Consider the following 21,176-nt stretch of genomic DNA (forward strand, 5'->3'; position numbering starts at 1 on the left):
GGGATATTATCCTGTTTCAATTCACTTACATATAACTTGTCCTAGACTTGCATCATGTCTAATATCATGGCATAAGGTTATTTTTTTCAGTGTTTAGCTTGTTGAGTATAAGGCTCCATCTAGTCTCAAGTCCTTATTCAGTAAAGTACCCATATTTTTTTATATCCATCTGCTTTTGCTGTAGCACACCAGAAGCAGACAGGTTTGTTGTAAACAATGATGTAGAACAGTAGCTGGAAAACACTCCTGGATATTCTCTACTGGCTTCCTGCATCAGAATTTCAAGCTCTGCTGGGTCCTCAGAAGGATGATTAATTTGACATGCTCAGATTTGGGAGCCTCTGAGGCCTGAAACAATATTTGTTCTTCCATACCTCAGATATGATTTTTGTAGGGTAATAATGTTGACCAATAACACTGAATTAGTTGGGGAAAATGTAGCTTCTGCTCTGACACTGTTGGGAAAAAAAAAAAAAAAAAGGTTTACATTTTGGTTTATTTGGGCTGGTGTGGGAGGAAGCCAGTGTGGTTGTTTACACTGGGAAAGCTGGAAGGATTGGAATTACAGTTTCCTAACTGGAAACAGAAAGTCTGTGGGTTTTTCCTGCAGAATTCCATGGAAGTATGAGGCAGTCTTGGCTGGTGGCTTTTCTAGCCCTGCAGCTGTAGTGGGCCCATGCTGGTGGTGCCAAGGAGCTGCCAGAACAGAGCCAAAGCTGGAGATGGACCCCTTACACACCTTGGGGTAACCACAGGAATGTCTCTTTCTCACAGAGAAAAGACAAAACAGGGCCATAGATTGGCACCATGGCCCTGGCTGGCATTGTTTTGGTTTTTGAAGAATTACTTTGCATTTTTAACCATGTGCCAGGATGTCCAGTAGGCAGTTTTAAGACTGGAAGTGTTACTTGCACAACAAGGCTGTTGAAGGGGATGTTCAGCTGGCTGATGCCCATCACTGCACTAGGCTGTCTTATTCTTTTAATAACTTGAAAGCCATGAATAAAGAGATAGATAATTACTATATTGGCAAAGTTTTCTTTTGTACTGTTCAGAAACTTGCACTCTACTATGTGATCATGATGTAAAAAATGCATAGGTTACCTAGAGCAAAACCCCTAAAATGCCAATAAACCAGTGTTCAAGGAAACATGTTTTGTCTGACTCTCCTGAACAGTAATACCTACCACAAAAACTAATTGCTGAGCCCAAGGAAGGACAGGATTTCATGATTTGAAAATTGATAGGTATTGGGACCAAGGCTGTGGAATAAATTCCATATTTCCTTAGAAAATTTGGGTCAACTGGTGAACTTTCAAGTTCTGAAAGAGAGTTTCTAAAATAAACTTTTGATGATTCCTTCACAGTTCACTAAGCAGAACTCATGTCTGCTGGGATTATATTGCCAGAGATGAGCTTCCTTGTATTACGTTATTTAAAATGCTCAGAACTGGTTTGCTTTAAGATGTCAATAAAGGCTATTTTCTACTTTGCTAGGAGGAAGTAGGGGAAAAACAATTTTGTGGCTAGAATTATAGAATCATAAAATATGCTGAGTTGGAAGTAGTATTTTCCAATCTCTGCAGTGCCTCTCGGAATATTGTCTTGGTTCTCTGAAGTTTATAGTTAATATTTGTATCCTAAGAATTCTCAATCTCTGTGAAAACAAAGAATTTCAAAAGCATGTGCATCTAAAATGCAGATGTGATTATTGCTGCATTTATGTTGTACCCAAATGTTCACAGCACTCAAGGTGTTACAGGGCTCATATTTCTTGATGGCTGATAGCAAAATACAGAGGGAAGAAAGGAAAGAGACCAGCTCAGTAAGGCACTTGAATAAGTTGCTAAGTGAAAAGGATGTGAAGAGCCCTCAGGGCTTCAAGGCAATTCCTGGCCGTAGTTATACACAGGGTTCACCAGTTGGAGATAGCCCTAATGTCATTACTATTGAAAAGTTTCAGCTTTTAACACAGCAACATAGGTGTTTATCTCCAGTAGCCCCTGTTTTCAGTGAGGTTACCAAATATTGCGTGTCTCTGGAAGTTATCATATTGATCTGATATTTTGAGTAGAGTGTCTTCTTGGACTGGCTCTGCTCTATAGTCAGGATGTGTCCTACTGCTTTTAAACTTAGCAAAATGCCCTTCATAGTTCTGTATAAAATGTCAGGTATTTTGAGACCTGAAGGGTTTAGCAGTATTTCAGATTTCTGCCTTGCCTCACATTTTGGCCTTCCTTCTGAATATGCAATCACTGCATTTTTGACAATATATATTACATTTCATTTTTCAGGCAGTGTTTTATTAAATTTTCAGGTAGAAGGAATAGATTCACATTTATCATGAGCGACTTGCACATCCAGTCAAACACTGTCTGATATTGAGTAGTTTAAATCTCCAGTGTATAAATTGTAAATTAACATTAAAGGCCTCTCTTAACATTCATTACTCTGTTTAAACAGTCATGCAGAATTACTAGTTGTCAGTAATCTTTTCTTGAATACAAATATGTCATTTGTTCTAATGTTGTTGTAACTCTCTTGAGCTGTGTGTCATGAAAAGAGTATCTTAAAATAGGGAAATGGTGAGTGTAATGGACAACTGAGACTCTTATTGCCAGTTTGCAGGTGCTTCAGGCTTGCTTGCAGCTCATATTGCTAATTTCCCTAAAAGCCAATGATACTTTGGTTGCTGAGCATGATCCCAGATGATAAATGCCCTTCCTGCTGGGACCACTGATTCAGCCTCTTTGGTAGTGTTAACATAAAAATCTGACCTGTGAAGATGTGAAGTTGATATGACTTGTCTGTCATAAGGGATGACTTTCTTTACCGAGTAAAGCAGCCTTTAAGGCATAAGGATAGAACAGTGTGGGAAGGATTTGTTGCAGACTTTTTTTATAAATAGAGAATTTCAGACCCCATAGCTCTCCATTTATCATGGTACGAATGTGAGAAACCCGGACATAGGCACAATAAATAAATCAGCAAGCCTCTGTACGGTATGCTTCAGGATGCATTTCAGAGTAGAATCTAAGAGCAAAACTATTGAAGAGCTTGTAATTCCCAGTACATGTCTCATTGTGAAAAACAGCTTTGCATCTTTGTTATACTACGGCACTTTATTGATTTCTAGTATAATCTACGGGCTGGAATCCATGCTTCCCAAGATATTTAGTAAGCCTGGTGACACACCCTCAATACCTGCAAAGACTGAAACCAGAAAATGGTTACTGAAGTCAGGACAGTGTTTGCATCTTCCCCAAGAGCTTCTTGCTGTGTTGCCAAATCTTCACCTCACTCCAGTGTCTCTCTGCCCACTGCTCCTTCCCCTGTTCTCTGCTGTCTCTCAATACTTGGCCACAAAACCCTCCCTCCTTACCCATTATCCAGCCCTTCTTGCAAGCTGATGCACATCTTTTCCCAGCCCATGCAGCTAAACAAAGCAAAACATGGAGTTGGAAATTCAATAGTTCTTCTTAGAACTTGTTATTCATGCCTGAATATTACTTGTACCATTTGGGGAATAAGGCCCTTTGAAGATCTTTGATTAGAGTTTAGGACAAAATAAAAGGCCAGTTTAAGCTTCTGATCTTTTGTAACAGCACATACAACTCCATTGTGTTCAAATTTATGCTTAAAATGGCTGTTCTAGAGTCACATATAACCAGAAATAATTTACACTGGAAAAGAATGACTAAAACTTGATTATATTTGTATTTTACATTTTATTTGTGGTGAAATTAAGACCTATCCATCTTTAGGACTATTAATAGAGACAGTTTGATTTTTAGTTTTCTAGATCACAAATTTCTTCTTGCCCATTGTCTTTGTATACTAAGAATGATCTTCTTTTAAAAACTCCTGATGTTTTGAGTTTCTTTGTAGGAACATCATCATGCAGTTAGTTGAAAGTTATGCTGTGAGGAAAGGCACATGCTATAACAACAGAAGCCTGGCTCTGTCCCTGGTTTTGCACTGCTTAGCTGCTGTGTGCCAAACCTGGTCTGTACTAATGCTTGATAGTATGTGGCAGCCAGCTGTATGTGTGGCTGAGCAGTTGGTTATCCATTTACTGTGTTTATGCAGAACAATGAACACTTTGATACCTCTCTTGTTTTTTTTCCCCCTTTTGTATCTAACCACCACAGTCCTCATTTAGTCTAATATTGAGTGCCCAGCATAAGCAGAGAGGCAGACAAATTCGTCCTTGGAGCAGACAGTTTAAAGATATAACTGCTTTGCAGAAATATTTGATTAGAAACAACTCTTCCTGAGCAGTAAAGAATATTTGAGTTCTTAAATCAAAGTATATGTTTAGAATGATCTTTCAAAACAAGAAAACCTTTCCTCCGTTTAAGCTTTGCGTGTTGCCAAGCTGTGATGATCAATGCCTTGTGGAATAGCTGCTGGGTTTAAATAGTGGTTGTGCCCATTCAGTGCTGCCCATTCAAACACCATGAGGGGTGTTTGTTGCTGATTTCATACACCTTGATGTCTCCTACTATCAGTGTTCAGTTTCAGGCAGCCTAGTGAAACCCTCTGTGGACCAGGCTATAAGGTGCATTTAGAAAGAAAATATTTGGCTGGGTGTCAGGAAAAGTCTATACTGTGAGCATGAAGGAGCTTTATCTATCAAGAAAGAGGTGCTGCAATGCATGTTTTAAGCATTTTTAGATTGCATACTCCTTGGATAAGGAATCTTCTGCTTCTTATTTATAAATGTACAAGCTACTGAGTAGTTATGTGTGGATCTTGTCAGGACCAGTTGTAGAAAAGAGCTGTCATCTCGTACGCATGAGTGTTAGGAAGGTATTTCCCTCCATTTTAACTTACTGAAGGCTCTAAGCAATATTCAAAGGCCTGTGTACGTGTAAGGGGCACGGTACAGTCAAGTGCTGAGACAAAACATTTCTGTAATGGAACAGTGAGCAGGTACTGCCCTATGTCTTTATACTAAAAACTGCTATAGTTATAAAACCTGCACACGGTTGTAGATACATGGATATGATAGCAAACTCCTTTCCTAGGAGAAGCAGGCATTTAGTTGCTGAAATCTAAATTTTCTTTGATTTTTGTGCTTAGTACATTTTTTTCTGACCTCTTGTTCACATAACAGGATCTTTTGTTCCTTTGTTTTAATTTTCTTTCTTGTGATTAACATTACACTGCTCATGCCAATGAATTCTTCTGTGGTTGACCTGCAGTGTGTTGAAGCTGGAGTTTGTATCCTCCTAGTCCTAGGTCTCCTTCCTGGATATCTTCCTTGCCTGTAGCCTGGGTGGAGCCTGTGCTGTCCTGTGCTGGTACTGGTATGTGAGCAGACGAGTCATAGTTTTCAGTCAATTCATCATTATTGATGATATAAACTGTGTCGCCATCCTTCAGTTGATCCTGTATTCAAACAAAGAAAAAGATCTGTGGAAGAGACTCCTGAGGGAGATTTTTGTTAAAGCTTAAATCAACACAACTCTGATGCAATTTCACTTTCATTTTATTTCATTACTTGCTTCTTTTCTCGGTGTTCATCTACCATCTTGTTGATTAAAGCCAATAGTTGCTTACTATGTTCTACTCTCAAGCAGTATTGAGAAACATAACCTACCCTTCAGATGTTGTAGATGATTTCAGTGCTTAAATATCGCTATGGGTAGCCAGTACTTTCAGCATCTGGATAAATTGTTTAGTGTGTATCACTCACATTTGAAGCTTATATTATTTAGTGGCCATTTATGAAAAGGTACCTTGTCTTCTTCACAACTGAAAAAATGGTATAATTCTTAGAATTAAAAGTAAAAAGCTTTAGAAAAGGGACTCTACTGAAGGGTTAAATCTATAGTGGCAGGTTTTGGTTAACACCTTGAACAAAATTAGCCAAGCTGGGTACTTACCCCATATGCACTTGGGCTGGTCAGAAGCCTGGCAACAGGGTTGCACCATTCAGGTAACGTTGACGTGAGAGGTGGCCCAGTGTGGGTTAAGAGAGGCTTTAGATATCTGTGAGGTTTGTTAAAGGACATTTGCGTAGAGATGCTGGTGGCAACATGCTGCACTAAGAAATTTCATTTTAAAGCACAAGAAAATCATCTAACTAAATGGAAATATGGAAAATACTATCTCTTTACCCTACCCACCCCAGGAGGGTAAAACAGGAAAAAACCAACTTAAAAACTCTCCAAAAACCAAACTCAAAACCTATCATGAAAGGGTTCCAGAATGGCTGAAGGCAATGTCATGGGATACATAATGCAGCAGAAGCTGAAACACAGGAAGTGTACACTAGATTGTCTCCTGATCAAATCGCATAAGAAATCACATTTGGAGCAAGATGTAGAAGAGTAAACAGGACAAATTAAGATGCCGTTCTATCAGCTAATTTATATAAGAACAGTAGCAAATGTTTTCTTAAACATATGTATTTAGCCTTTTGGAAAAATCAATGCATTTCTTCAACAGAGAAAGTATATTTCATCAAACATTAAATTCCTTTTTTACTGGGTACATAAAGTTGTTCTCTGCAATACTTTATCTTCAGCATTCAATGCATTTCTTTTCTACTTCATACATCAACTCTTCTTTATATAAAATTATCTAAGTTAGGAACAGGCTTTATGCTATTGTCTCATACCTGTCTTTCCAATCTTTTCTTCCAGAAGTGCTTTACTGAGATAAAAGAAAAACCTGCTCATCTTGAGCAGTTACATCATCTGCGTATCTGTCAATAACAGCTCTCCCGTGAGTCCTTCAAGTTGAACTTCTCTTCTCTGCCACTTTTACTCACAAAGTCATTTTTAGCGTTCTTTGGAAAGCAGATCTGTCAGCTATTTTTGCTGCTAGGGAAAATTTAATTTATTGATTTGTCATCCCACTTTCTCTTCCCTACTCCTTTCTCTTGCCTTCTTGCTTGTGCCATCTTCCCCAGTCTTTCTTCCTTGCTCCTTAAACAGGAAAGGAACAAATGTAACCGTAGTGATTCAGGTTCTGCAGCAATATTGTAGAAATACTGAGGAAGGAACACTGAGTCTTGAGCCTGTCCACACCAGGGCCTCCTTTTCTTTGTTGGCTGTTTATGGTATCAGTACTTAAAACACAAAGTACAAATTTTTATCCTAAAGAAATGTAAAATATGCTTCAGATCTCAGTTTAAAATTGAAAGGCTAAATAACTTGCTGTGTCCTATACACTACAGACATGGAAATTGTTCTATAGTGGTGTTTGTATGTGCACATTTTGTATTTATTTTTAAAAGTTAAGCTTCTGTCAGAAAATTCTGATCAATTTCTTCATACAAGGTCATATGCTGACTTTGTGTGGAAAATTAATTGAGTCTACTTCAGAAAAGATGGTGAGGTCTTAATATAAATTCTTATCAGAATCATGATCAAGGTGAGAATCTCATGAGATCTAATTGTTTAGGAAAAGTTTAGATTTGTCTCATTTCTGCTGGAGTGAAACCAAGCCAAAAGATCTTCTCTGATCCATTCCAAATTTTATCTGAAACCTCCAAACTGCCAGGCTGTTAAGAGCTATTATTAAAAAGCAAAGTATGAAAGCTATTAATTAGAGTTGTTGTTTTCAGCACTTCAGAAAAACCTAATTAGAAAGCCAAAAATGGAAATACAAGCCTAATTCTGGGTTTTTAATCTTTGGAAATATTTGCTTTGTTATTACAAACAACTTGAATTGTTTGAACTGAGTTGTCAGACCGAGCGTGAAAAATACAGGCTTGTAAGAGAAGTTGCATTTGATTATACTGAGTTCTGTCTCCTCTGTTCCTTCATTCTCTTCCAGAATAAGTAATTGGAGATGAGTACTACTCTGCCTTTCTTAGTCTGATGATGTCTGAGCTAGGCCTTACTTGTAAACGGCCTTATAATTTCCTAATGAGCTTTTATCCCACTCTGTAAAAATGAGTCCTGTTTTTGCCTACACTTGCACAGAGCTTTGACCACAAGGAGTAGTAGGGGCTGTGTGCTGAAGCAGACAATCTACCCAGCCACCACAGTGATCTTCAGTCCTTTCAGCCACTACTACTTTAAGCATAATCTTTTGTCTGGTGTGTTTAACTGGCTGGTGTTTACGTATGTGGATATTCTGAAGTTGAGTGATTAACCCATTTTGCAACAGGTTCTCTAAATCCCCTTCATTTTGCATTTGCTCTGACACATTCATTGTGTGTTGTCCATGCTTCTGCTCTGAAGCCTCTTGAGATGCATTTTAAAGAGAATGCAATTTTCTTGTGCTTGTTGTGTTGATTCTGTAATAAATTATTTATCTTTGTTCCTTATTTAACTAGTTATTATTCAGCCCACTCAAGGAACTTAAATTGCACTGGCCTATTTTTCATTGTTTTAGTAACCTGTGCTATAAATGTTTCCTCTTTATTGTTGACACAGTTGCTTTGTAGTATTACAGACATAATCACGTCGTTTAAGGCAGCATAAAAGGGAAGAAAAATCTATGTGCAGTGCTGGCATTTCAAAAGCAAATCAGATGTGGGTCCTACAGCATTTCAAGGCTGGCAAGAAGCCTTATCACACTCCAGCTGCTCTGGTTTCATCTCCAGGGAGATGTAATTTAAATAGTGTAATAGAAAAAGGTAGATGTTGCACTAAGGCTGCATTAAAGATTGGAAGAAACTAAGTGTAAACCTCTTGGCATAACTGGGAAATTCCAGTTGGATCAAATTCAGGCCTGTCCAGCCCAGGGATAGGGAGAAGGTAGCAAGGCAGCACTGCTTTGCACTTCAGCCCTCCCTGGGCAGCACAGCCCACCTGCACATCTGTGCCATACAACAGCCTCTGCTAAAGAATGGTATTAATATTGGAAAGGTGGCAACTTCTGAAGTGTGAAACTGGATTAAGGATGCCAGTATAGGCACATGCATAGAATTTTAATCTATAAATAATACAGGAGTGTTACCATGCTCTGCTTTTATAATCAAATTCCCATTTTCCCATTGATCTCCTGGCTCCTGCTCTGAGTTCACATGCTGTGGAAGATCAGACAGCTGCAGAAGCTGATCTGGGTAGTGCCACAGATCTCCTGGCCCTGGTACAGTGGAGGCTGTGGGAGAGATAAATTCAAGACAAGAAGAAAAGTGAAGACTATTTATTTTTAAAAGTTAAGCTTCTGTCAGAAAATTCAGAGTGATCATGCCTGGTCACTCTGACTGCTCTGATGAGAGAAGATGCAACAAGGACATTGGTGGTGCAAGATAATGTAACAGGGACTTGATAACCAAAAAGATTGTGTTGCTAAGGGAACAGAGGCAAAGGGGTCCCAGTGGAAAATGTTGTATGGACATTAGAGAACTATAAATACTGGTGATTAGTGTATTAAACTAATAAAACCAATAAACTAATAAAGCTTGCATAGCATGGTCCATGCCCTTCAATCACTGCAACATACCCAGAAATGTTTACCCTGGTTTGCCTTATTGCTGTTTGACCATCCCTTTGCCCAGGCAGTTTCAGTCTTGGCAGGCAAAGTTCTTCTCCCTTTTTGTCTCACTGACACCAGGCTCAATATCTAAATCTGTTTCCTGGTTCAGCTTCTGTCTATTCTGAGTTTGACTGGTCTGATTGTCCTCTTTGCTCTAAGTGCAATGTATTTAGAAATAATCTCATGAGGATTTATCAGACCACAGAATTGTGATTTTTTTTTTTTTAACATTGTCAGAAACAGACATCTAAGATAGAAATCTTCCCCCTTTATAGCTCCTGCTTCACAAAGATACAGGTAACCTGAACAAACATTTTTAAGTGAGAAGTCTCAGGTAAATCTGAGGAGAAACACTACTGCAGTTTGCTATACTGCAGAATGTTTAGGTTTTCCAGCATACAGAGAAACTGAAGATGTAAAAAAAAGTTTTGACTTAATACTAGGATGAAAAATCAGAATGTAAAAATTTCCGTGACAACTTGTTTAATTGATATTTTCTGTCTAATTTTGAGGATGTTGAGTATCAAAAATCACTATATTTTTGATAAAATAGCATTAGTATGTTGTCTTAGGGTGACTTTATGATACTTGTGTCCCCAGTTGTCTGTTCTGTATATGCTGGGTATTAAGTTCTGCACCTTTAAGACTGTTCTGAATAAATGTTCATATTCAAAGACATGTTCAAATAGGGAAAGAAATTCTGGCAGAAATGTTGTGGCTATTTAGACTTGGACGTTCACTTTTGTTTTGTCAGAGGAGCAGAATCCTAGTCCAACTGTGGCTGTAGTATGAAAAATATCATACTAAGAGAGAAACAACTTGCTGGGGTGGGGCACCCCCTTCATAAACCAACCACAACAACAGCCAACAAAAAAATTCAAACCCAAGCACCCCATCCACCCCCTCAACAAAGCAGCAGAGGTGGTCCCGGGTGGAAATGTGGCAGCTCTGTAAATCCCTGCATTTGGGTCCAAAGGTAGTTTGCCTTTTGCCTCATCACGTAATGGGAACTCTGTAACTGAAGGTAATCCCATCCCCTTCAAAGGAAAACATGTTCCAACTATATTTACTATTAAAAAGCCCCAAAGTATAGGAATTTTTGTGATACTAGACAAAATTGCATAGAACATTTTTTCAGAGGATGTTTTCTTATATCAGACTGCTGTAAGTGCATATTTGTTACATATGTTGTTTGATATCCTACTGCTAGGTGCTATATTTCTGCCGCAGGCATGAATCTCTCAAATTTAATGTCACCACTCCCCAAATCCATTCTTTGTGCAATATTTTTAAGATTTTTTGAGCTTTGCAGCCTTTTGTTTTAGTGTCCTTTCTGTGAATATTTTGGAGTCTCAATTTGTAGATTACTTATAAGTTTTTAATATTACTTTTTGTTATGTTTATGAAGAAATCTAATTAAGAAAGGTATGAAAGTAAAGATGTCACTTCAACTTTTTTTTTCAATCTGTTTTCTGTAACAAGGAGAATTCACATTTTGCTCTTTGTTAGAGTTCAGTTTGTGTGTGTTGTTTTTTAAAGGATGATTTGGTATGAGTTACGTGTTAGCCTAAAGAACAAACATTTCCATTTTGGTAGCATTTGAGTGGGAGCAGCTAAACCATGAAACTTTTCTCTGGCTGAGCTGTGCACGTGGCTGACTCCTGCTAACAGCTGACTGAGATTATTTGGGTGCTGTAGAGCACAGCTTGTGTGCATGACTGATTTGGGGAGGCACAGAGACATGGTCAGCTCTGAAGTGCATGTTCAGCAGATTAAAATGCCCCAAGGGAGGAGAGGGGTTTTAGATGGAGCTTTCCTCCTGGCTCTTGCAAGAGAGGATGCTGTACATGCTCTTCATGGAATTTGTAGAAGATTTTGGAGTTATCAGAATAGACTGGTTGAAAGATTGGGCAATGGTTATGTTAGATTTGTTAGAATAACAGATGTGTGTTTGAAAAGCCCGTGAGACGTATGGTTATTTAACATGTAAAGATAAATTAGTCTGGACTGTGAAGAAAGCTGAGGAGGAATCACTAAATCTGCTATAAATTATATTTTAATTTTAACTTATAGCTGTTACTAGAAAATTCTGTTCTAGTTCTTTGTGACTTTTTTTAATCCTTTCAAGGAGTGGTTTAAGAAAAAATTGAAAACTCCTGCTACTATTGTAGCTTAAAATACCTAACAACTGAGGATAAAAGGAATAATACTGTAGCTCTGCAAAGTCAAATCATCAGGATTCTTTTTTTAAAAGATTCATTCTTTCTCTCTTTGTCTTTCTTGTGTCTGAAAGAAGGGAGATTAATGAAAATCTGTATTAATAAAATATGGTTCAATGTGTATTTACAGGAAAGTCTGTCTTACTTAAATTCCAGATCCAGATGTAGTGTCAGACTCTAAGAATTAATGCTGGCTTTTTTTACAGAACAGGGTTGAAATTTTGCTGCTTTCAACTTTGAAACTGGAAGCATTGCAGAGATGTGGGCAAAATGGAGGAAGTTGGTGGAACTGACCTCAGTGACATCTTTTTCTATAGAAGTAGCTGCAGACTGAGAAGTGGCTTGTTCTTTTAGATGTGCTGAGTAAGATGTCTGGGGTATTTGCAGACCAGAGTCTCAGTTGATAGCTCCCTGAGGCAGAGCAGAAAATTGAGACAGCTTACTTAAGTTATTTGAAGTCTATTATATCCTGAATATAACGCCTCCAAGTAAGTAAAAATCAGAGACCTAAATGGAAACCTGCTTATATAACTGATAAGTGGTAATGCAGCTACTCTTGAAAATAGAAGGATAGAACATGCAGAGGATGTAAGAATACTCATATAAGATTAAAAAGAATATATGAAGAGACAAATTAACATTAGAAAGAGGTTTGGAAGATGCAGACTAATGTGAGGCAGACAAAGAGTAGAAGAAAAACCTTCCCTGACATCAGTTGTATAGTAACAAGAAAATGACTCTTCATCTGACAAAAAAACAACAACCGCCCCTCAAAACAGCCTCCCAACGGTCCCCAAACAAAACAACAACTACTGCCACCAAAATCAAAAGCCCAAACAAATTAAAAATACCCCAAATCTTACAACCAACTCAACAGCACCACCAGAGATGCAGAAGTCAGCTACACACAGTGAAGAGGTTGCAACTAATCCCATTGGTGCTGAGGACGTGCATGGTGCTCAGGACTTTTCTGACAAGTGTGTGTGATTTTAAGTTGACATCATTGGCATCCCCTATTTTCAGACACCTTACAGCAGGACATCATTTAGACATTTAGACATTTAGACATTTAGACATCTAAACTGCCAGTCTTACTTTTTCATGCCCAAAGAGAAATGGCCAAATCCAAGACCTTTAACTCCTGCACTGCAGATTAAGACTAATTGGAATGAATTAAGATTAGGATTAGTTTCTTTCCCTTTATTGATTGTAAAACAGTCTAAACAATTAAATTAGACTTAGATGTCTAAAAATTAACTATCTAAAACTTGGTGAAATGAATCTCACTTTAGAACATGAGAATATAGAATTCCTAAGGCAAAATATAAGAAATCAAACAAAATGTCCTCCATATCAAGGAAATTAGGAGCGTATAAAAGGCATTCATTTTTATAATTAGAAAATACTACATTAAATACATATAGAAGAAAAAGGAAGATAAAAAGCATATAAATTTCTGTGTAATAAATATGGCCCCAAACCCAGCAAAAACTTCAAAAATGTTAAGCTAGTGAAAACCTGAGTGAACATGGGTTTCGTAAAAAGAAATTTGACCTCGGAAAACTTAAAAGGATTTCTTGGCATGTTTTAAGGCATAGAAATTTCTCAGGACATTCCAAAACTGCTCTGTCTGTGGCTTGGGAATAGGGTTTCTTTTCCTGCAGAAAAGGATCTTCTGCATATGATACATTTAACATGATTACAGAACTGGAGATACCATTGGTATGAGTAAGACAAATTATTGCATTAGAAAGGATGAACACTGTTGTGACCTGGCTGTGCCCAGAACCTTCAAGCCTTAGAAAGTCTCTGGAGCCAGCTGCCTCAGGTGAGATCACTTTGAAGTTGTTCACGTGAAGTGCAGCTTTTGTATAAAACACTTGAACTCCGGTGTTGGCAGAGGGAACTAATTTAGAAGAACAGGCAAGTTAGCAGGGGTTTCTGCACTGTGTGTGGAAGATTGTACAATGAGATTGTCCTTGGCATCACCATCTGGCAGAGAGGTATTCCAGAAGGCAGATGTGTGAAGAATGAGGGCTGGCAGTGGTTACACCCCTTACTAATGGCAATTTAATACCAGTGGCACCACAAATCTAATAATTTGCAGGGTGCAGGGAGGATAAAACATAAAAATTAAATGCAGTGAAGTGTAAGTACAAATTGTTTTTGATCAAGTGAATTACTTCAATCACAGAGGAGAACACAGAGGAATCACAGAGAAGGTCTGATTCAAATAAAGTGAAAGCTTTCAGAAATCTTTCATCAATACATTTTGTCAGGTAAAATGAATCTGCACCAAGACAGCTCCTGAGGGATAGCAGTGGTTGTAGTGTCTCTGCCCTGTAACAGGAGAACCATGGACCAGGAGGATGGTGGAAGTAGAGGGTAACAAGAGAATAATGTGATCAAGAGTTTCCAAATAAATGGGCATCATTCTGCTCAAACTAAAATACTGCAGTGAAAGCAAGGCAAGAAAATGGCTTCTAGATCTATGTGAGTAACAGCTGAGTAATAGTCTTGCTATGGGCCTCTGGTGATGTAGATGGAGAGCTAAAGCCAATGCACCAAAATTATGTTCAAATAGGAAAATAATAATTTGGCGTTTTTTCAGGAAGTCAGATGAGATATTTAATCAAATACACCATATATAGCAGCACAGTAATACTTAAAATAGTTCACAGATCTGTGGAGAGGATTTTTGAGAAATATCCAGCTTCTGCATTGCCATGATTTAACGGATGCTCTCAGAGTTTTGAAGGTACAACTTGAAAGGAAAATATGATCCCTTATGAGAAAAGTCCTGTAAAGAACTTCTTTTCTTGCAGAATTTAGTAGAAAGATGAACAACAAATGTGGAAGAAGGCTTAGAGGAACAATGCCTCTCTTATTCTGATGCTTGCTTGTTTTTGTAAAGATTCTAAAAAAATAGGAACAAAAGGGATAATTCACTATATATTTTAGAAAAGAAAATCTGTATAAAGACAATAGAACCTCTCTTCCTTTATTAGAAGACTGTGGTATAAAGAATAAAACAGGAGATTGGTGTCATGTCAGAAGGGAACAGTAGCTCCAAGGAAAATGAAAACTCTGGAAAAGCTTTTTGACGACTGTTTGGTACAATTGTGAAGATAGGCTGGAGTGCTGCTCCCTTGGCCCAGCATGACTGTACAAACAGAACTTGTAATCAGGGATGTGTGTGTCTCCATGGAATGTAAAAGCAGGATACTGCCATGACCTGTGCTGCTGAAACCCTTGAGCGAGCTGACAGCACCTGCATAACATCCAGTGTAGTCATGGAAATATAGCATTGCTTTTTTGTGTGATTGTGGGAAACCATGCTCATTCCAGATATGGGAGCAGATTCAAAAGCTGTGTGGCAAGATCAGGACATGGTTTAGCATTTTGCAGAAGTGTGTTTTACGCAGTAGTATGTTGTATTCTGGCCAGATTGGTAATGAACAAGAGGTGCTGGAACTGGCTTAAAATAAACTGTCCTTACATCTTCCTGTGCTGAGCTGAGCTGCTGAGAGCAGAACAACCTTTCTGAAATCTTGCTAATACAAAGTCTGTTTAGTTTGACACATCTTCTGAAAATCTACTCTTGTGTGGTCCAAATGTTTAACCCATGTTAGAGACACAATTAGATAGCTGGATGAAATTGGCACTCTTTAATAGGTTTGTGGAAAAAACACACTAAGAAGGGGAGGGCTCAGTGTTGAAGATGTGAAGACACATTGCCTAGGAATAGGTTCTGCTGTGATCCAAAGAAAGCAGCCTCCTGGCAAGCCCGATCTTTGCTGTTGTAAGGATGTTTTAATACAGAGAAAGACCCTCTAGAAAGCCCTCACAAATTAATGTCCCCCATGAGGTATGCAAATTCTAGTGCAAAGAACAATTTAGGATAATTCTTCAAATGATGCCTTTTTTTTTTTTTTTTTTTTTTATGTATTCCTAGTTGTCCTGGGTTATATCTGTGTGACTACACTTGCTAAACCCTCTCCAGTTACTTAGCTCTGCTTCATTTATCTTGCTAGCATTCTGTAGGAGCACATCTTAGCTCCTCTTTGTTCTCCAGCAGTGGAATGAGTACTTCATTGTCTTTGTGTGCGAACCTGTAGTTCTTCAATGAGTTCTACAATGCTGTATTGGCTCTCTAATAATTATAATTATATATAATTATTAGCTTATAAGTTATAATTATTAGCTTGAAGTTTGTCAACAAAGAAACACTTAACTCATTTACCATATTGAGAAAAATGCTTTGCACAATGTATTTAGATTTGAAGTAGTTTTTTTGTTCTTGTTGTTAAACTCCTATCTCTAACATCTAAGAATACAATTACAGTAATAGACTATACTCTTTTATTCTGAAAAAAGAAATCTCCAAATTGCATTCTAAATCTTGTGGAAATTGACACTAGTTCAAAGATTTCTCTATTTCTGCAGAACTGTTGTTAGCAAGGTGCAAAGGGAAAGCACTATCTCAGGCAGAACATGATTAATGATAAATAGCTTTCAGAGGCTCAAATGTTTATTTTACTGCAGGTGTTGAACAAAATAGGTGTTCCTGGCAATAGATACCTTCAGTAGTGTCACAGAAGCTGACTTAAAGCCCAGTTAAGTAGACTCAATCTCCATGAACATCATGATGATGAATGTTTCCCTGGTGAACAGCAGTAAAATTACCAGGCAGTGGCAGTATCTACAGTAAGTTTTGTGTGTGGCCATAGATTGCCCTGGATAGCTGGGCCCATCCACTCTGCATGCTGTCTTTCTTCACTCCTGTGCTCTCCAGTTCCTATCCTGGTGTTTCGCACAGCCTCTGCTTCTCCTGGACTGGGATGGATTTCCCCTCCTTTCCTCCTGGCCAGTGGTGCAGCTCCCTGTGCTCCCTGAGGAGCCGGAGCAAACCTGTGTGTGCCCAGCCCTGCTGGGGCAGGGTGTTCCCAGTGCCTCTGCCTGGGACAGTTCCTCTCCCAGGGGCAGATGCTCATCTTCTGGGGAGTTAAGTGAACTCCAACACAGAGATACTGGTATGGTCTCCAGAAATCTCATCAGCTTTTTGTCCACAAGGTTTAATAATGTGGAAGGAGCTGTTATCTTGTGTGTGAATAATAATTTGTGGGTGTCAATGTTATGAAAGATTTAAATAAGGTTGCCTCTCTATAGTGATACTTCCTCAGCCCACAGAAATACCCTGAAGGCTCAATTTCCCTTAATTCATTTGGATCACTGGCATTGTCGTAGTCTAGATAAGAGATTGACACTTTTACTAAAAATATGTATTTTTTACTCTGTAGCTAATTGTTTTCCAGAGCACCATTGCAGCAGCTCCTTCTGCTATTTCTGGCTTATATGTGTCTAGATAGTAGACAACAGCTTTCTTGTCTACAGTCTAGAGATGTATATGCCAAATAATTTAGGAAGTCTGGCCCTTCCTAAATTATTATTATTTTATGTATCTGTCCGTGATGGTGGGTGTTGTTCCACATTCTTTCATAGTAGTTTTTGATCCACCCTCAGGAAAGCTGTTTGATCAGTGAGGGATTTGAACTAAATTTCTCTACGACATTAACTTATCATTTATAATAGAAATATCTTTGATTTCTCTGTAGGAGATAATTCTGGGTTTAGATCCCTGACAGCTCAATGAAAATTCAGAATTTTTCCAAGGGCTTTTTCATTCAGTTGAAAGCTGATTTTCAGCTGAAAATAATTTGACCATTGCATTTAATACAGCTTTGTCTGACTATGATAGTAGTCAAAGACAGAGATTTGTAAGTATTTTGGATTGAGGATGGCTATGTACGTCTGACCTCAGTACTAAACAAAGACTTTGAACCACTTGTGAAGGAAAAGGGTAGTTCAAGGACGTGGAGTTACATGGAAAATTGGATAAAACGGAATGTGTTTTTAACAAAAGTTAATTGTGTCAGATTAGACCAGTATCTGTCTTTGATAAGACCTGTTTGGCTAGACAAGGTTGAAGTAGCAAATCGAACCTATATATGTAGTTTTAAGTAAGGCACATAAGGTACGTTGCCTCACGGGACATTATTATTTGAGAGAGACAAAAGGGAATAGTATGCATTTGAAGACAGATAAGAAATTAATTTCCTGTTTAGCCAGCTTGGGTCATCTTAGAAAGGGCATTTAGAAAGGGAAGAAAGAGTATATGGGGTGTGCCTCAGGCCCAAGTCTTGGCAATAGAGAGCTTTTGAATCTGTGGTGTTGCACGGCTGTCCTGTGCTGTGTTTGTAAATATCAGTTACTATAAAATATCTTATGCCCTCTCTGTATCATTCCCTCCCTGATTTTCCTATTTCTAGTTGTTTTTTCTCAGTATCATGCTGATTGTCACTTACAGTAAAACACTCTGACATATGAGAAGTGTCTGAGACGTGCATGTTTCCTCTCCTGTCACTCTGGGGCACTGAGGCATTGTCCTGTGAAACCTTCTCAGGTGAGCAAACTGAAAGGAGTCTGTGACACACGAAGTGGAAGGAATTTAAGACACAGAAAGGTTTAATAGCAGAGCACTCTTTTGACATCACAGCTTTGACAAAGAAACTCTTAAAACATCATACCGAGAGGCAAGCAGAACTTTTTATCTTGAAAGAAAAGATGACAGCAGATTATCTTTTATGGCTGCAGTAACATGGTCTGAATGGTTAAATCAGGCTTCTGTGTTTGTGTATAGATGAGATAGAACTGACCCTGTGTGTCAGGTTGTTTTATTTGCCTGCATCTCAGTTCTGTCACTGAGGAAACAGAGAGAACTCATTCAGTCTTTGACCATAACTAACCTGCTGACTACATCCACTTCAAGTTCTATTCCTCGCTTCAGAAATGTACAGAAAATACTCTGCAGTTTCCTTGAGGAATTGAGACTGGCAGGTCCCAGCTCCCAGGTAGTATCTGTGCCCTTGCTGCATCAAGTCAATATTACATGGTCTGTACCTGCAGGGTTTGACTTTCAGTTAAGGCACAGTTGATCCCTCTGTGCGTGTGTGTGTGTGTGTGAAAACATTGTGGGGCAGCCTAGCAAAGGGCAGAAAATTCAAATACACAATACCAGTACTAATATTAGTTTGATTTTCTTGTTGGCAGTGTAATGCTACCTAAAAACTATTTGAACTCATATAAACATTTCCATTCTGAATGTTTTTTTGGAATACATTTGGGATTCACTTTCTTCCCTCCTCCAGTTCTAGACCTACCCTAACGATCTTTGTCTTTTAGATGCCAAGAACAGCTATTGGACATGTGCATTTGTGCTTATACTGTGAAAATTAGTGTGAACTTGGAGGAGTTGGCAGGTGGTAACAAGGGACAAGGAGCAGCATAATTGGATGAATTTTGCAATTGGAAGATTCTGACCCTCTGTCAACCAGGCTGGATGAAGGGGTTGGGAGAGGAGGCTCATCAACTTGTCATATTTAATTCACTCTTGATGTTGGGATGGAGAGTTGGCAGGTGAAAAAAGCCCTCAATGGCAAGGTGGATAGAAAAAGTAGTAGCATGTGCACTGATCACTCAAACATGAGAAAAATAGTTTTGAAGGAAAAAATTGGCTTTTGTGGATAAATGTTGGTTTGTACCATAGTGTACACTGCATGCTGAATAAAAAAAGTAGATATATTTTCTAACTTTTGGAGCTGAAACACTGCAGCTTTAGAAGAAGAGCAAAGCCTTTTGGTGTGCTGCTGTTATTAAGAGTGAGATCCTGCCAAGGGGCTGTTGACTTATCCCCTAGATTTGAGACCTGGTGATGATTTGTCATTCTTGGTCCCAGGAGGTTCATGTACGCAAGTGTGTCCTACTTTTTAGTTTCTTCTTCCTTTTGACTCTTTCTTGTCTTTTTCCCTGGGTTTTCTGCTTGAAATAATTTTCACAGATAACTCCCACCCCATCATTCCTCTCTCACTCAGTATTAAGAACTGTCCTTCTACCTCTGTTTGTCATCATCTTAGAACGTGTTATCTAACGATTTTCCAGACAGCATGTTCTTTGTGTTGTCCTTCTCACTTCCACTGAGTTTCCTTAGACAAATACTTCAGAAAAGCTTTAACTAGTTTAAGTTCCTTAAAATATTATAATGTTATTTAAAAATATATACTATGTGATAGAGGGAGGTACAGAAAGAAATTATCTGTATCTCTGTATGGTATTATGTCTTTCAGGTTGCTTTCCTGTAGGGTGTGGGAAAACTTTGGTTTTGTGCAGTGTTTAGCACAGCAGTGACTATGTTACTGATTGTTCTGAGAACAAAGAATATAGAAGTAGTAATAAAAAAAAAATAAGCTGATAATTTTTCATTAATATTGTGCAGGAGTTTTCTATCATGATGTTTATACACATGTTCTCCATCATACCTTACCCCAAATGTTAAGTATAAATAGAGATTAGGATTAAAATGGTTCCTACTCACCATTAAGGATCAAAATCAAGACTAGAAAAGTAAAAGCCCAAACCCTAAGAAATAATTACCTTGTTGTTGTTGCTTTTGTTTTGTTTCCTTTCAGAACCCTTTTACCCAGTGCAGGAGTGATTTCCTCAAAATGAGTTTCTCTTTGACTTTTGGCCATTAATGTGCCAATTTTCTTTCTGCTACTGAATTTTATCTGATCCTGATGCTGGCTAAAGTTGAATTAATGTTGCTGTCAATCACAGCTGCTTATCTGAGTCTTATTGGGGCTGAAATTGAAAATTCCTTAATAGTGTGGTGTCCGAGCTTCGGTATTTTCTCACAATGGCCAAATCACATTCTCTCCCTCCTTCCCCTCCTCATGCCCCATTCTGAGACCAGCTGCAGGGGCTCCAGCCTCATGCCAAGTCTTGGGTTGAACCTGTGCATTCCACTGTGAAATGTGAGGGATGCAATGGCAGGAAGGGGTGTTAGCTGAGATTAGGAACCAGCCAAATTCTTCAACTTTTCTTTTGCACTGCAGCAAAGCTGTTGGTGCAGCAGCTGCTGGGAGGTGAAGCTGTCCTATCACACACATGAAGGAAGATTCTAACCCAGTCTACCCAGCTTCTTTTCCTAGGTTTTACAGGATGCTGCTTCCTTCCCCTCGACTGCACAGCTCCCAGGAGATGTTGGAATAACATAATGTCCAGATATCTGTCCTCAAATTAACAACTCCTATTAATAATTAATAACTTTATTTGCTAACAAAGCTTGTGTTTACAAGGACACATAACGACATTCTGAGCAAAATTTGATAAAAATCTTGCTTGGGAAAAACCGAAAGAAAGCATTAAAGGGCTTTTATAAAGTCCGAGTGGGAAGTAAAGTTATAGAAAAGAAACTAAACCGACATGCAATTTTGAAGTATTGAGGAAGAACTCAACACACTAAACCCATCATTTTAAAAATAATCTCTATGATAGGGCTGTGTAAAGGCACAATTAATTTTAATAGTTTTAAGACTTAATCTGTGTTTATGCATAGCATAATACTAAGTCTAATTTCTACCCAGCTAAAACATTGATTTCTGCTCGTTCAGATAA

General features: G+C 38.4%; 1 protein-coding gene across 1 annotated transcript in view; it reads right to left on the reverse strand.

Annotated features, from left to right (window-relative positions):
- Positions 1-3,504: 3,504 nt before the first annotated feature.
- Positions 3,505-21,176, reverse strand: part of SLC9A9 (solute carrier family 9 member A9) — a 175,005-nt gene continuing 157,333 nt past the window's right edge. The window contains exons 15-16 of the mRNA XM_066326367.1: positions 5,892-5,997; positions 3,505-5,394 (exon numbers count right to left, since the gene is read on the reverse strand). Coding sequence (XP_066182464.1) covers positions 5,173-5,394; positions 5,892-5,997 — 328 coding nt within the window. The 3' untranslated portion in view covers positions 3,505-5,172. The remainder of the gene's footprint in view (positions 5,395-5,891; positions 5,998-21,176) is intronic.

This window comes from Sylvia atricapilla, chromosome 10, assembly GCF_009819655.1.
Source record: "Sylvia atricapilla isolate bSylAtr1 chromosome 10, bSylAtr1.pri, whole genome shotgun sequence".
NCBI classification, from domain to species: domain Eukaryota; kingdom Metazoa; phylum Chordata; class Aves; order Passeriformes; family Sylviidae; genus Sylvia; species Sylvia atricapilla.